This window comes from Cyprinus carpio, chromosome B13, assembly GCF_018340385.1.
Source record: "Cyprinus carpio isolate SPL01 chromosome B13, ASM1834038v1, whole genome shotgun sequence".
Lineage (NCBI taxonomy): Eukaryota > Metazoa > Chordata > Actinopteri > Cypriniformes > Cyprinidae > Cyprinus > Cyprinus carpio.
This window is the reverse complement of record NC_056609.1, coordinates 21,991,605-22,007,092: the sequence shown is the minus strand read 5'-3', so window position 1 is coordinate 22,007,092 and position 15,488 is coordinate 21,991,605. Positions and strand designations below refer to the sequence as shown.

General features: G+C 35.3%; 1 protein-coding gene across 4 annotated transcripts in view; it reads right to left on the bottom strand.

Annotated features, from left to right (window-relative positions):
- Positions 1-15,488, bottom strand: part of macrod2 (mono-ADP ribosylhydrolase 2) — a 502,194-nt gene that overhangs the window by 8,308 nt on the left and 478,398 nt on the right. For 2 of the 4 annotated variants that reach the window (XM_042737282.1, XM_042737281.1), the window contains exons 15-17: positions 14,110-14,205; positions 12,256-12,330; positions 2,403-2,471 (exon numbers count right to left, since the gene is read on the bottom strand). In XM_042737282.1, coding sequence (XP_042593216.1) covers positions 2,403-2,471; positions 12,256-12,330; positions 14,110-14,205 — 240 coding nt within the window. The remainder of the gene's footprint in view (positions 1-2,402; positions 2,472-12,255; positions 12,331-14,109; positions 14,206-15,488) is intronic. The other 2 variants (XM_042737284.1, XM_042737283.1) reach the window with 1 other exon arrangement.

The window sequence follows — 15,488 nt, the reverse complement described above, 5'->3', positions numbered from 1 at the left end:
GCTTCAGTGTAAATACCACATTTCCTTCTCATGCACGTTCCTCTGTGAAAAGCCAAGTGGTTCCTCTCATCTGTATTCCGCCCTCTCAAAGCATAGAGTGAGAAATGCGAGGAAGGGTTTCTACAGAGCCAAGTGGCATTGTATTACCGGCCGCATTTGCCTAAAGTTACAAGATGTGCTTTGACGAGCTGCCATTGTACGAGGAAGAGGTCCTCTTTAGGTCTGAAAGGCTTCCAGTTCTCTCTGGGCCAAGAAGGCCATGCTTGGAAAAACAAAACCTTTAAAAAGATGTGAAAAGAGAACATGGGGTCACTTGGTTTAAGGGTCACATTGAAAGCGCTGTGGAGAATCGAGCAGGGAGGTTTGTGGCAGATCAGTAAAGCAAATTAGCAGCGAAGGGAGGGGAACAGTCAATGTAGAATTAATATGGTTAACTCATCACGTACACGAGTCAAAAGTTCGTTTTCACAGCTTAACAGCACAGCAATGGTTCACTCAAAAAGAAAAATTCTGTCAAATGGAAATTTTATATAATGCACTGCTTGCTATTTGCCACACAAATAAATGGGTACTAGTTTGTGAAAGCACCATTTCGGTTACATAAAAGTTGTTCATACAACTTGTGTGCTGCATTTTAAGTCTTCTGAAACTATATAATATTTTTGTTGGACCATACAAAAAATTACTAATTTGTTATTCACATATAAACAAACTATATAAGACCGAATTAGTCTGATTCATGAATGAATCATTCAGACTTGTTTTGTGGACAGAAACATCTGAATCATTGACTCAAAAGAATGATTTGTTCACATATTGAACATCTGTATTTTGGTGGACTATCATTTTAAATAAAGTGTGTAAGAAGTCAGAGTGCAGGGATAACTTTCTCTTCTCTGTTTCAAATTACAACTGCAAAAACAATTCAAAAGCACAAAACACATGAAACAAAAAAGAGAAAAACAACAACAAATATGAAGGAAGTGAGAAAAGAGGGCGTTCCCCTTTGCCATGACCTCAAGAGCCGCTAAACGCAGCAAAGGTAGCAGGGCCTGCTGCGAAAAACTTAACGAGTTACTTAGCATAATGTGGTGTCTGCTTTAGAGCCTGACCCACCACGAGTTCTTTGGCAAGAGATTATATTCACCATGAGATATTCGGCATGAGATAATTATAAGTTACAGCAGCAAAGAATAGGATGCAAAACCTTGTTGTTCATGTGCACCTTTAGACCTTGCTGGAAAGAGATGTGAGAATATACCGTCGAAAGCAATGTTCTTCACATTCAAACACTCTGACAATATACAGAAATGTTCAATCTCTCAAAAGAAACCTGCTTTCATACAGTGCCTTGTGGTCACAAACACCAACGCAATCCATATTTCCCCTTACACTACCATTCAAAAGTAAAAAAGTAATTATTGTGAATTATTTTTACAATTGAAAATAACTGTTTTCTAACATATTTTAACAGGTAAATTAATTTGTGATGACAAAGCTGAATTTCAGCAGCCATTACTCCAGTCCATCAGAAATCATTCTAATAGTGCGCAAGAAACATATTTTACTGTTATCAATGTTGAAAACAGCTGCTTAATACTTTTGTGGAATCTCTTTTTTCAGGAATCTTTAATTAAATGAAAGTTCAAAAGACCAGAATAAAAAAAAAAAAGGATTTATTGTAATAACTAATAAATGATAAATAAATGTACTAAAATGTATTTGAAATACTTTTATTTCATGCAACAACTGGTATTCTTAAAGTCTGCTAAATTTTAGCAAATAATTTTATATTTAATGCACTTTAATTGTGTAAGTAGTGCTGAAGTCCAACTAAAGATGAACTGAAGTATATTTAATTGTGCTGAAGTGGAACTACTGCAAGTATACATCAGGTACACTTTAAGTGTCTTGCATTTAAAGACCGATAATATACAAAGATCATACAATCCCCATCAACAGTGACATTAAAACACATTTTAGGCTTAATATTAAGAAAGCAGTACTCCAAATAAAGTTGAATTATAATTTTTATATCCTTAAGTCTTGAGCGATATGTCAGAAAAAGTTGAACTATGAAATAATTGTATTTTAAATATATAACTTTTTACTAGCAAATGTTAAGTCTTTAGTGGCACTTTTGATCACTTTAACCCATTCTTGCTGAATAACAGCATTTATTTCTTAAAAAAAAAAAAAATTTTAAACTTACTAATCTCAAACTTTTAAAAGGCAGTGTACATTATATGCTTAATCTTACATAAAATAGTTTTTGCTGCTAGCATGCAACACATTAGTGCACTGTTCTTCTCTTATTGTAAAATAGATGTGTTGAGTCTCAATAATGTGACCTTGAGATATATTACACATAAAACCTTTGGGAAAACTGATTTAGCACATACCCAGAACCTCCATGGGAACCTCAGTCTCCTGATTGGTGTCAGCCCCGGTGTCTGCACTCTTTGTTGACTCTATTAACACAGAGAGAGGAGAAACTGAGAGAATATTCTGAACATGATGGCCATTAAAACAGAAAAAAGGTTAAAACAGCTTCCAAAGAAGCAACACTATACACAGCTCTAGTTTTAAAGTGAGTATGTCACATAGTTTGCTATTTCTGCCAAACTGTCCATGGTTTTTCTTCTCTCTTTATTCTTTTGTTTAATATGCATTAAAACACCTAAATTCTATTTGCCTTTTTAATGGATTTTGTGCGCCTTTGAAAGGAGAGAGATGTGTGCGAAGGACAAAATGAATAGGCATGAGCAAAACAAAACTGCCATTATCAAATATAAGCTCTGCATCCTGTGCCTCAGCACTCTTCACATTCGTTGTGATTTATCCTGCCTCCATATTCCTCGCACACTCCCCTGACCCCCCCATCTGGAGAGCTGTGGGAGGGACGAGCTCGCTGATCAAAAGAAGATCTTCAAAGCCACAGTGTGAGAGCCGTGCTCCTTCCAGCTTATTTGAGCAGGACTCCTCTTCTCCTGCATTCTCCCTGCTTTGATGCTAACAGGGTTGTGGGCCATAGGTGACTACATAATGGAGAGCATACACAATGCATTCTGGGTGCTCTGCCGGGGAGCAAATGACAGTCGTATCAGGTGTGTTTGAAGTCCAGGGTCCATCAGCAGATGGTTGTGGTGGCTGAAGAGGGTTTGTGAGGGTCAGATTTATGTGTGACTTCATACAATGGTGGCGCCTCTGCCTGAAAGCTGTTATATGGCTTGGTTTCCATCAAGCCTGTTTTCTAACAAATGTTTAATATGGACAACGAATGTCTGTAGCATTAACAATTGTGTGTTCCATATACCAGAATGTCCAATTTTTTGGTTAAATGTTGATACTTATTTCCACACACACACACACACACACACACACACACACACACACACACACACACACACACACACACACACACACAAACACACACATATATATATGAAGCATACCACCACTGGACTCTGGAGCAGTGGAAACGTTTTGTAGAGTGACGAATCATGCTTTTCTGTTTGCCAGTCTAATGGGTTTGACTAGGAGAATGTTACCTTCCTGTAAATTTCAATGGAGGAGGGATAATGGTATGGGGTTGGTTTTCAAAGCCCTTAATGCTTCATGGTTTGGGGAAGGCCTTTTTCTATTCCAGCATGACTGTGCCCCAGGGCACAAAGCTAGGTCTATAAAGACATGGTTGGATGAGTTTGGTGTGGAAGAACTTGACAGGCCCACACAGAGTCCTGACCTCAACCCCATCAAACACCTTTGGGATGAAGTGGAATGGAGGAATGGAGCCAGGCCTTCTCGTCCAACATCAGTGCCTGAACTCACAAATGCTCTACTGGATGAATGGGCAATAATTCCCACAGAAACACTCCAAAATCCTTCCAACCTTCCAAAATACTCCATATATATATACATACATACATACATACATACATCTATCTATCTATCTTATAATACTACTAGCAATTAATGAACATGGCAATGAGGTATTTATCAAATAACAAAAACTACTGTATAACTAAAACAGCAACTTAAAAAATTGACTCTAGACCTTTTGAGGGACTGGATTTGAACCTGCTTCTCTTATATGAGAACCACAACTAACCACTATGCCACATTTACAGGGAGGCTACAATTTTATGAGCTAAGCTACAAAACACATTTAAGGGATAGTTCACCTAAAAATGAAAATTCTGTCATTAATTACTCACCCTCATGTTGTTCCAAATCCATATTGTTCATCTTGTTAATTAAATTAAGATATTTTTAATGAAATCCAAGAGCTTTCTGACTCTCTATAGACAGCAGCGAACATCACGTTCAAGGCCCAGAAAGGTAGAGAGGATATCATTAAAATAGTCAAATAGCTGAACCACTGATGTCACATGGACTAATTTAACAGCGTCCTTACTACCTTTCTGGGCCTTGAAAATGTCAGTTGCTTTGCTGTCTATGCATGGTCAGAAAGCTCTTGGATTTCATCAAAAAATATCTTAATTTGTGTTCTGAAGAGAACAAAGGTCTTATGGGTTTGGAATGAAACACTGTGCATGTTGTTTTTGTATTTGTGTTATTTAATATATCCTGCTCCAAAGCAAAGTGCTAGGACAGTTTTTGAGCAGGATGTAGACACAGTGCAAATTTAAATAATCCTACTAAATTCTGGAAGCTAGTAAAATCTACTTCAGGAACGAGTTTATCAATTAAAATTCCAGATCACTTAATTGTTAATCAAAATATTGTTAGAGGTAGTTAGAATTAGTTGTCTCTGATAAACATTGTCCCAGGCAGGTGTTTAATTTCTCTCCTATTACAACATCCCAGGTTAGAATTAGTTGTCTCTGATAAACATTGTCCCAGGCAGGTGTTTAATTTCTCTCCTATTACAACATCCCAGGTTTATAATGCTTTAGTGAAACTCGATGTCAAAAAATCTGCAGGGGTGGATAAAATTGAGCCTTATTTTTTAAAAAATAGCTGCTGGTATTTTAGCAGAGCCAGTGCTTCTATTTTTAATTTAAGTTTAATTTCAATATTATATTCCGAGAGCGTGGAAGTCGGCAACAGTTATATCCCTTATTTAAAAGTGGAGATCCTTCAGATCCTAACACAACTACCGCCCTATTTCTAGATTACCAGTCTTAGCTAAATTATTTGAAATCATTGCTAAACGATCAATTAAAACAATTTTTTAACAGATAAAAATGTTCTTAACGATTACCAGTCAGGCTTTAGAGCAGGTCATAGTACCCTAACTGCAGCTTTATTAGTTACAAATGACCTTATAAACTCTTTAGATTGTAAAAAGTCCTGTGACGCATTATTTGTCGACCTTTCAAAAGCCTTCGACTCTGTTGATCATAATTTATTATTACAGAAACTTAGATCTATAGGTATTAGTGAAAGCTGCTATGAAAATGGTTTGATAATTATCTATCAGAACGAACTCAATGTGTGAATATAGAAAATTATAATTCTCCTTTTCTTCAAGTTAAAAAAGGAGTTCCACAAGGATCTATTTTATCTCCTATCCTATTTTCTATTTTTATAAATGATTTGGATTCAGGAGTAGATTCTGCTAATGTGCATCTATATGCTGATGACTCAATTATTTATACAGCAGCAGCATCTATATAAATCAAGCTCTGATTAATTTACAAAAAGCATTTAATACTATACAATATACGTTGGATAAATTAAAATTAGTTTTAAATTCAAAGAAGACAAAATATATGATTTTTAACCGCACTCACCGTAAGGATACAGACATAACAATATCAACTTTATGTGGTTCAGAAATTGAAAGAGTCGGTTCCTATAAATATTTAGGTATATGGCTAGATGAAAAATTAGCATTTAATGTTCACATTGATCAATTGCTGAAGAAGCTTAAACCAAAACTAGGGTTTTTCTATCGTTTTAAAAATTGTTTTCCCTATGAGGCCCGAAAGAAACTGGTTGAGAGTACTTTTTTAACAATAATTGACTATGGTGATCTTGTTTACATGCATGCAGCTTCCTCTGTACTAAGAAAATTGGACTCTGTCTATCATGCAGCGTTACGTTTTGTATGTGGTGCAGAATACCGTACGCATCATTGTATTTTGTATGAATCTTTATCATGGTTCTCTTTGTATCATAGGAGAAATTTACACATGCATGTATTTATTGCAAAGGCACTCCTTGGTAAATTATACCATCATACATTACAAAATTTTTAACTTTTTATACTAATGGTTATGGTACCAGATCGCAGCTGCATCTTTGTTTAAAAGTCCCAAGAGTATTCACTGAATTTGGACAGCATGCTTTTTCTCTTTTGATATGCCCCTAGGGTTTGGAACGACCTACAAAAATGTATTGAAATTAGAGTCTTTGCCATCTTTGAGCACTTTTAAATTTATTCTGTATTCTACATTTAAAGAGTCTTGTAAATGTTTTTCTTGAACTTCGATCTATTTTTGATTTGTTGGATTGTTTGTGTTTTAATTATTTATGTGTCTGAAACTATATGTGTGCTGCCGTTTTTGACCAGGTCTCCCTGGAAGAAGAGATTATTATATCTCAATGGGATTTTTTCCTGGCTAAATAAAGAACAAATATATCCTGCTCCAAAGCAAAGTGCTAGGACAGTTTTTGAGCAGGATGTAGACACAGTGCAAGAATATTTGCATTTATGCAGAAAATTTGGCTAATGCCTATTTCAAGGACTACTGCAATATATCAGCCCAGGGCAATAGCTAATTGTGCTGTGATAAGCCCTAGCCACAGGCTGACAGAAGCTCTCTGAGCTTTGCCTTCACATACACATCCTCCCCTGGCACACAAACAGAACAGAGAAAGTCACATTTAAACAGCCAATTAAAAAAGCTGCTGCCTCCACCTGTCTCTCCACCATGTAAAGCCTCTATGGATGGCGGATCAGAGGAGCTACCCAACAGGGGTCCATCGAGAGGAGAATCACAATGGAGAGCGGAAGTGTGACCTCGCTCAAGTAAATCTACTAAAAACAGACACGTTGAGTGGTCAAAGTTTCCCATTTCATGCAACAGAAACATGACAATTGGGAAAGTACTGTTAGTGCTTTGAAACTATAACTTTCCATGTTACAAACCACGTATTATTTTCTACATTATCATGCTATAATTGGCACTATAATATAACTTCCACAAGCACTATAATAAACAGAATTATAAATAAAAATCTGGCATTGTAAACTGCAAATATTATTGACTTTTATGAGAAACTGCTTGCGATGCTCCACAATAAGGTCACTTTGCATAAAATCATCTCCTAAATAAATAATTGCTTTAAAGCTACATTAGGGAACAATCTTTTTAGATATATTTAGTTACAACTGGCACAAAAACAATAAGGGGTTTTTGAAGAAAGGAACAATCTTAATTAGTGTGACAGCAATAAATGAACATATAAATTTAAGCTATATATATATATATATATATATATATATATATATATATAAAAATATAAAATCATATATATATATAAATAAATATATAAATATATTCCTAAAAATAAAATAAATAAATTTATGCATTTAGCAGACGCTTTTATCCAAAGCGACTTACAGTGCATTCAGGCTATCAATTTTTACCTATCATGTGTTCCCGGGGAATCGAACCCCCAACCTTGCACTTGTTAACGCAATGCTCTACCATTTGAGCTACAGTAGCACAAATATATATATACACACACACACACACACACACACACACACACACACACACACACACACACACACACACACACACACACACACACATAAAAATATAAATGAATACACTTTAATTCATAAGTCAGTCAAAAACAGTTGCATCTAACCAAATATATATATTTTAAATGAATTCATTTAAATGAACTGTTTGAATTAACAGATTCACTAGAATGAATCAGACCTGGAAAAGAATGTAACAAAAATACAATGCTTATTCACACTACACTGCCTCTCAGTGGAAAAACCAGGTCATTACCGGAAAAAAAAACAACAACGGAAAAAAAAACAGCTTTGTCATGCTACTGAAAAATAAATATAGCCTAGCTACTCCTCAACGATGGGGAAAAACAAAGGGAAATTGAGAATAGGCCAACAAATCAAATTACGTGAATGATAAACAAAAAAAGACAAAATGGTGTCTAATGATGACTAAATATTAGCAGTGGAAGCTAGAAATGTGCAGGGCTTCAACACAAGCAACAGATGGCCACCGCGGATACTGTTGGGTTTCTGCCTCAGGGCCACATTCTCCAGGAGGCTGCGAGTGACTAGGATGCCGTCACTATCGCAGTCTTGAAAACTTGGCCGCAATCAATAGTTAATACACAAGAAACAAAAACCCAGGAGATCCAAACCCGGGCAACGTTACATGGAGATTCCTGTGGGTGTAGCTTCAAGAAGTAAACAAATAAATAAGTGAGCATAGCCCTTAAATAAACAATGATTTCTTTTGATGATTTCCTGAGTGAATATAAATTCTTATCGGAGGGGCTAAAGAATGGCTTTGAGAATGGGTGCCGTGTGTTCTCACTACGCTGGATGGAAGACAGGAAATTATGAATTTTGACTGCTATCCAAGAGTTAAGCTAGCAAACTACTCCATTTTAGCCTCACCATGACATCAGACAGAAAACAAAGGGTTGCAGAGAGTAAAAGAACAAATAAAAAAAAATGTCCAAAATAAAAACTCTGAGCCGTCTTCTTCTCGCTGAGAAACACTGATTGCCCACTGTGCTTGAGAACAAAAGACAATGGGAGCGAAAGTGTGTGTTCTGCCTCCCTTTCAATTTTGTCGTCTTTCTCGGACAACATTGGCTTTAATAATTCTAAGACCTGAAACAAACTTTACGCCATGTAAGTATGTGCAAGCAAACGTTTCTAGCTACAGAAACCCGATTTCTGCTCTAGCACATTAGAAAAGTAACTTGTGAAAACTTAAAAATCCTTCAAACTGTCAAATGTTAGCTCCATAAATAATAACACACCCAGTTTAATGTAATAGACATATGACGATAACTATCAAGTGTAAACACAGGCAGCCAATGACCAATGGACTACCAAAAATAAGGAGGATTTCCAGTTACAAACAGAAACCAAACACACAATATATTAGGCCTGAATAATCACTATAAAGTGCCCTTAAAGTGCTGATTACAGCATAAGTGTACTACAGTATGTGGAACTAATTATATTTCAGTTTTGTTTAATGGTGACACTCAAACTAGTGCTTAAGAAACATCACTTAACACTCAAAAATATCTTTAGTACGTGATGTAACTATAAAATATACACAAGTGAGATGCTCTAGAATGCTCTCATTATAATCAACAAAGAGATCTGTGTACATATTTGAGTATTAGAGACTTTATGCATATTTACTGTATTATGTTATAGGGATGAACAATTAATCAATATAACCAATATCACAATATGGTTTATCAAATTGCAAAGTCTGCAATGATTTTGCAATTTGATAATGTCAAGTCAAGTCACCGTTATATATATATCACTTTTTATAATGCAGATCAAAGTGTCAAAGCAGCAAAGGGAAATAGTGTGAAAAATGAGAAGTGTTTATCAACAAAAGAGAACCTTAAAAGTCTCCCTGTGGTTTTCCATCAAAATAAAAAGAAATCCATAAATAACACTGTAATTCTACAGTTTTAAATGTAAAATAATAATAATATTACTAACATTACTAATTACGATATATATATATATATACATATATATACATATATATATATCACAGTGAAATATAAAAATATCACAGTGAAAATATATATATATATATACATATATATACATATATATATATCACAGTGAAATATTACAAAAGCAATATTTTGATTTTGTATGCATTTATTTATTTATTATTTAATAACAAGAATAATATTACAATTTGTCATTTTTTCAAGCCCTATAAACAGGGCATAATTGATGACCAATATTATATCAAATTTGAAAAACAATTTTGTTTAACGTGCAGCAAAGGCACAGTTTGCATCCTCTTTGTCAAGCGATAGATACATCAGCACGTCATGTTTGTGTAACTTAGAGTGCATTTCTAACCTTACTGTTAGACACACACACAAACCGATCTAAAGATCCATCTGTTCTCAAACCATAATTTGAAGTAGTCTGTGGTCAATTTACTTTACCACTGCAACATCAGATTTAATCAGGCAAAATAAGTCTTGCAGTTTGCAATATGTAATCAAAAAATGGCATGCAGAAACAAGCTGAACCTCGGTTGGTGTGACAGAGTGAAAAAGCCCACCTTCATCAGTCAGAGAGTGAGAGATGAGGAGAGAAACTCTGATTGGATTCAGAGCCACTGAGGCTCAGCAGCCGTTGCAGTAAATCTCACCTGCATGCAGGCGAAGAGGCGATATCGACTCCCACCGCAGGAACCGCAATACACCATGGCCGAAAAAGCAGCTTATTCATAGGTACCTTCAGGCTAAAAGAACTTTGTTTAATTTATGAATCTTATCGAGTCAACCGTACAGGGCCGGTCGAGGGGAAAAGCCTGTGAACAAGTCGAACGTGAGATTCACTTCGAGCACAATTTCAAAAAGTAAACAAGTCTGGGCACTTTACTGAGCAAACAATTTGATGTTTTTAATATTGATGCAGACTTTCGAAACAAGCCTCTTGAGCTGTGGGCTTCTTATTTGTGTTACTTGCTTCTATGTAAGTCAGTCATTTAGCAGAAGCTTTTATTCAGAAGCCAATCCCATGCTAACACATGCAGAACCATTAGACTTTATAAGTTACACAAGCCGACACACCTGCTTAGAATTGGCAGCAGTGCCCTAATGACCACGTGCCAACAGTGTTCAGAAACACTCGGCTGAGGTGTTATGGAAGGCTGTTTGTGTGTGAACGTGAGCGTGTTTTTGTTAAAAGCACCGTATGGTGAGATGTTGAGCTTTACCCTACCAAATAAAATATATCGAACCCACCTCACCCTCTCCTAACATCTTAAAATCTGGCAACACCACATTTGTTTGTGTGTGTATGTGTGTGTGTGTGTGTGTGTGTGTGTGTATTAGTCTGTCGCTTGTGTCTAAATGGGAATCGTTATCCATTATCTGTGTACATAACACTTTAATCAAGTTTAGTGTACACAAATAGTGGGCTAATTGAATGAATGTGCGAAAATGTTCCAGACATGCCTCTGTCTATCTATATTATTGTATGTGTGTCTGGTTATATGTGGCACTTTCACTTACCATGAACAGGATATAAAAAGGGATGCATTTTTTTTCTTTTTCAAATAGTCAGTGAAATAAATGCTTAACCTTTAGAAAACTGGTTTTATCTTCCATGCATTTTCTGCCAACCTTATACAAAAATATACAAAATACCATGTTTTATTTTTCTAAGAAATAAATGTAAAATAAAAATCCAAGAATTGAATAATAATAGTAATATGAAGAGAGGGAAGCATCATATTTTAGTATAAAATTATATACTTAATATTTATATAAATATATCTTATTAATGTTAATATATATATATATATATATATATAGATATATATATATATATATATATATATATATATATATATAGATATATATATATATATATATATATAATTAATGAATAATAATATATGAAAACAATACAAATAAAAAAATATACTATAATATATAATCAAAAAATATAAATATGTAAAAAAAACAGGTGTAATGGGTAAAAGGTTTGCAAATTCAGCTTAAATCAAGCTGTCTTGCTGTACTTTGGGCCAAATATTAGTCTACAGGTTACAGGTTTACAGTTTACTAATAAACGCTGAATATACGTTTTTGATAAACTACTATGTAAGCTATAAATAATAAATAGAATAAAATATTTAATTGCATTATATGTACATAACATTTGGATAGTTCTTACAACAAATATATGGGATTTATCTTCTAAAGCCTTTAAAGGAGAGCCAACACCAAAATTAAAATCATCATCATTTACACATACTCATGTCATTTCAAACCTCTATTTGAGAGAAAATATTTTGAAGAATGTTGGTACTAAACTGTTTCTTCTCATATTAACAGTTTTTTTTTTTGTCCAAACCAAAACCAACATTCTTCAGAAATATCTTCACACAAAAGAACAAAATAAGTGTAAACTATGACAACAAAAGAAACTGGACACCAAAGCATACGTGGAATGGCCATGTAAATCTCTCTTTTTCTTTAATTAAGTAATCAAACTAGTCTTACTTTCCATCTGTTTTCCCGCTTCATCAGGCTGGCCTGTCTGCATCTTCTTTTCCGGGCTATCCCCTTTCTCTTCCCCTGACAGAACGAGACAGATTTACATATTAACGGCTAAAAAAAAAACAAAAAAACAATACTAATCCAATAACATTGACCTTTTACGATTTGCTCACTTCTCAAAAAGCTCCATTCATAATTCAACCAGTTCAGAATTACCGTCCCTTTATTTCCTCATTCAGATCCGGCAGCCGGTAAGATTACAGTTATCATTTTTAATAATGGGGCTCAGAGACAAATTTGAAGCCCTGCCCTCGAGAGTGAGGGGAGGACAGCCTCATCTAAGCTGAGTAATCGATCAAGGAAATGGCAAAAGGAGAGAGCGGGCCTTGATGATGCTCATCTATTGCCTAAGGTGCCGCACACGCACACACACACACACAACGTATTTACTATCTTTCAAACACAGGAGAAGTGCATTAGACTACTGGATCTCCTGTATGAAACTTAGAAGATTAAAAACACGACAGCTGTTTCTTCTGCCCTCTCATACTGCCTCAAACGGCTGACAGCTTTTTGACAGCATATGCCTGTGAGAAAACACAACGCTGTGTTTGTGTTTTCCGTTTTTAAGTTGTCTGCGTCTAACAAGGCTGTGCGGTCACAGATAGCAGGCTCGTATTAAGGCGTCAGTGCTTTATATGTTTGGAGAGTTTTGTAAAATAATGGTTAAACACACACAATGGCAGATCTGAAAACCTGTAATGGCTTTACTAAGAGGATTTTCATGACAAATTGAGAGATTAGAAAATTCCTTTGGCATCCAAGCTACAAACCAGCCATCACGATGGACTCTGGAGATGCCTCCAATTTCTGCACAGAGGCTTTTCAAAAATGTTCTATTTCAGCACGCATAGAAAACAATCAATCAGTACACAATCAAAAAACAAAATGCTTTTTTAGAGAGGGAAAAAATTGCCTTTCACATCTTGATAACAGGAATAGAGACTTCCAAGCTGTCAGTTCCTGCAGGAAACCTATAATGACTTCAGAGAGCTGCTGAATGCCATTATGAACGCAGTTACAATAAAAAGCAATATATCACATCAAACACATATACTATTCAAAACTGAGATACACAGTATTCTAAGCTGAGAAAAGGTTAGTCATTTGTTTGCAAATGCCACAAGATTTAATATTTTGTGTCTAATGATGTTCATTTTTAATGGCTTAAGTGTGAAAATGCATTTTAGGCCGTTTTAATAAACACAATTACTCATAAAGTGATCAAATCTCACTTAGTCCATTAGACATTCAGTGACAGACTTTTGTCATTATGAATTAATTTCATATAACAGCTCCTCAGCTCTCCTTTGATCAGTGTTGTTATAGTTATCAAGTCACACATGCCAGAAAACTTTTCACATCTAATTAAACTTTCAGCAAATTTAGATAAACTTTACTTTCTAACTATCTATACATCATTACTGGCCTTATCAGTGAGAGGAATAATCAGATCCACAATATAAAAACCTTAGGCAATGCGGTAGAAGTATAACAGATACAATGTTAGAGCCAGTATTAAGATTCACAACTATCAGATTATACCAGTCATGCTAATTATTATATATAGATATTTAGATGATCAACTTTTAAGTCAGCGTTTACACTTGTTGAAGGAAAAGGAGCTATTAATATAAAGGCTTAAATGATCTCCTGCTATTAAGCTGGATCAAATATACACATTAAGTTTAACATTGTTTTATGTGTCTTTTTTATCTTGTAAATCTATAGTGTGTATAGACATATTTCTTCTACATCATGTGGGAAAAAACAGTGTGAATGATGTGTAAATCTCACCTGCAACTTGTGGGTCTTCTCCCTGGCCTTCTTTCTTCAAAGTCTCTTTTTCGTTTTCCTGTTCAACTTTCTTCTTTGCTGTTGGACTCGCCTCCACTAAAACCCAAAGAGACACCCATAAATAACATGCATCTGGGAGATATATGCGAAAATGTCAATATCAGTTAAAAAGAAAACATTCCATAACGAAAGAAATATCTTATGCTTTGAACAATATCACAGATTGAGTTCTCTATGTATCATGGGGTTAATACTAACAAACTCAGTATGTCCTACTTCTAGTTGAACACATACTGTCAGAAGCAGAATAATCATGTTTTATTAAATATATTTGCTGGATTTCTGCTATTAGCATGCTACCGTCACACAAGTTTAAGAGATTTGATTGACATCTTTACAGTGAGAAACCAAGTAAATGTTGAAACTGAATGCAAATTTTCAGTCCTTCACTCTCTCTCTCATTGAAGGAATTGCTGTAGGCGTTTAATTGATCAGGGTCGGCTGGTAAAACTTGCAGCATATGGGAGACGGAGACCCTTGCTCTGGTACTCAACTGGATGCAGCAGATGTTCTTCTGTGTGTGTGAGTTGTGGGTTTGTATGTATGGCACTGATCACGGCTTAAGCCTCTGATTAGTCATGTCCTTTCAGGTGCACTCTGGGTGTGAACATGAGAATGTGAGTCTATGATATCTGTCTGTGGGTGAGTTACTTATGCAATGAGGATTAAAGGGGTCATATGAGGTTGCTAAAAAAGAACATTATTTTGTCTATATGGTGTAATGAAAAGATGTTTATGTGGTTTAAGGATCAAAAAACACATTATTTTCCACATACTGTACATTATTGTTTCTCCTCTATGCCCCGCCTTCTGAAACGTGTCGTTTTTTACAAAGCCCATCATTCTGAAAAGCAAAGTGTGCTCTGAACAATAAAAACCTTTCTGTGATGCGTGTCCCGGTCAGAACACAGGCGCGACACGACAAAAACAATAAAATACAGTACTGTGATGCTGTGTCCCAGATTGACGAGAAAAAACCAATAAAACCCATTACAAACGAGGCATTTGTAGCATCCAGTGGGGACATAGTTACTGATTATAAGGACTTATACTGTCTTTTTACGCATTGCGTTGCATTGCACCATGTAAACATAAAACCATGTCTGCATTTATGATCAAAGAAATGACAAACAACTAGCACTGCTCTACACTGCTCAAAACTCGTGTTTGAATAGTCAGTGGCAAATCCTTTAAATATGAAAACGTACTTACAGGCTGTGAGTCAGCATTATTTGTCAGAACACTGGCATTGTAGACTACTCTCCCAGAAAACATTTTTGGAAGACCAAACAAAGTATTTTCACTTTCACAACAAAACA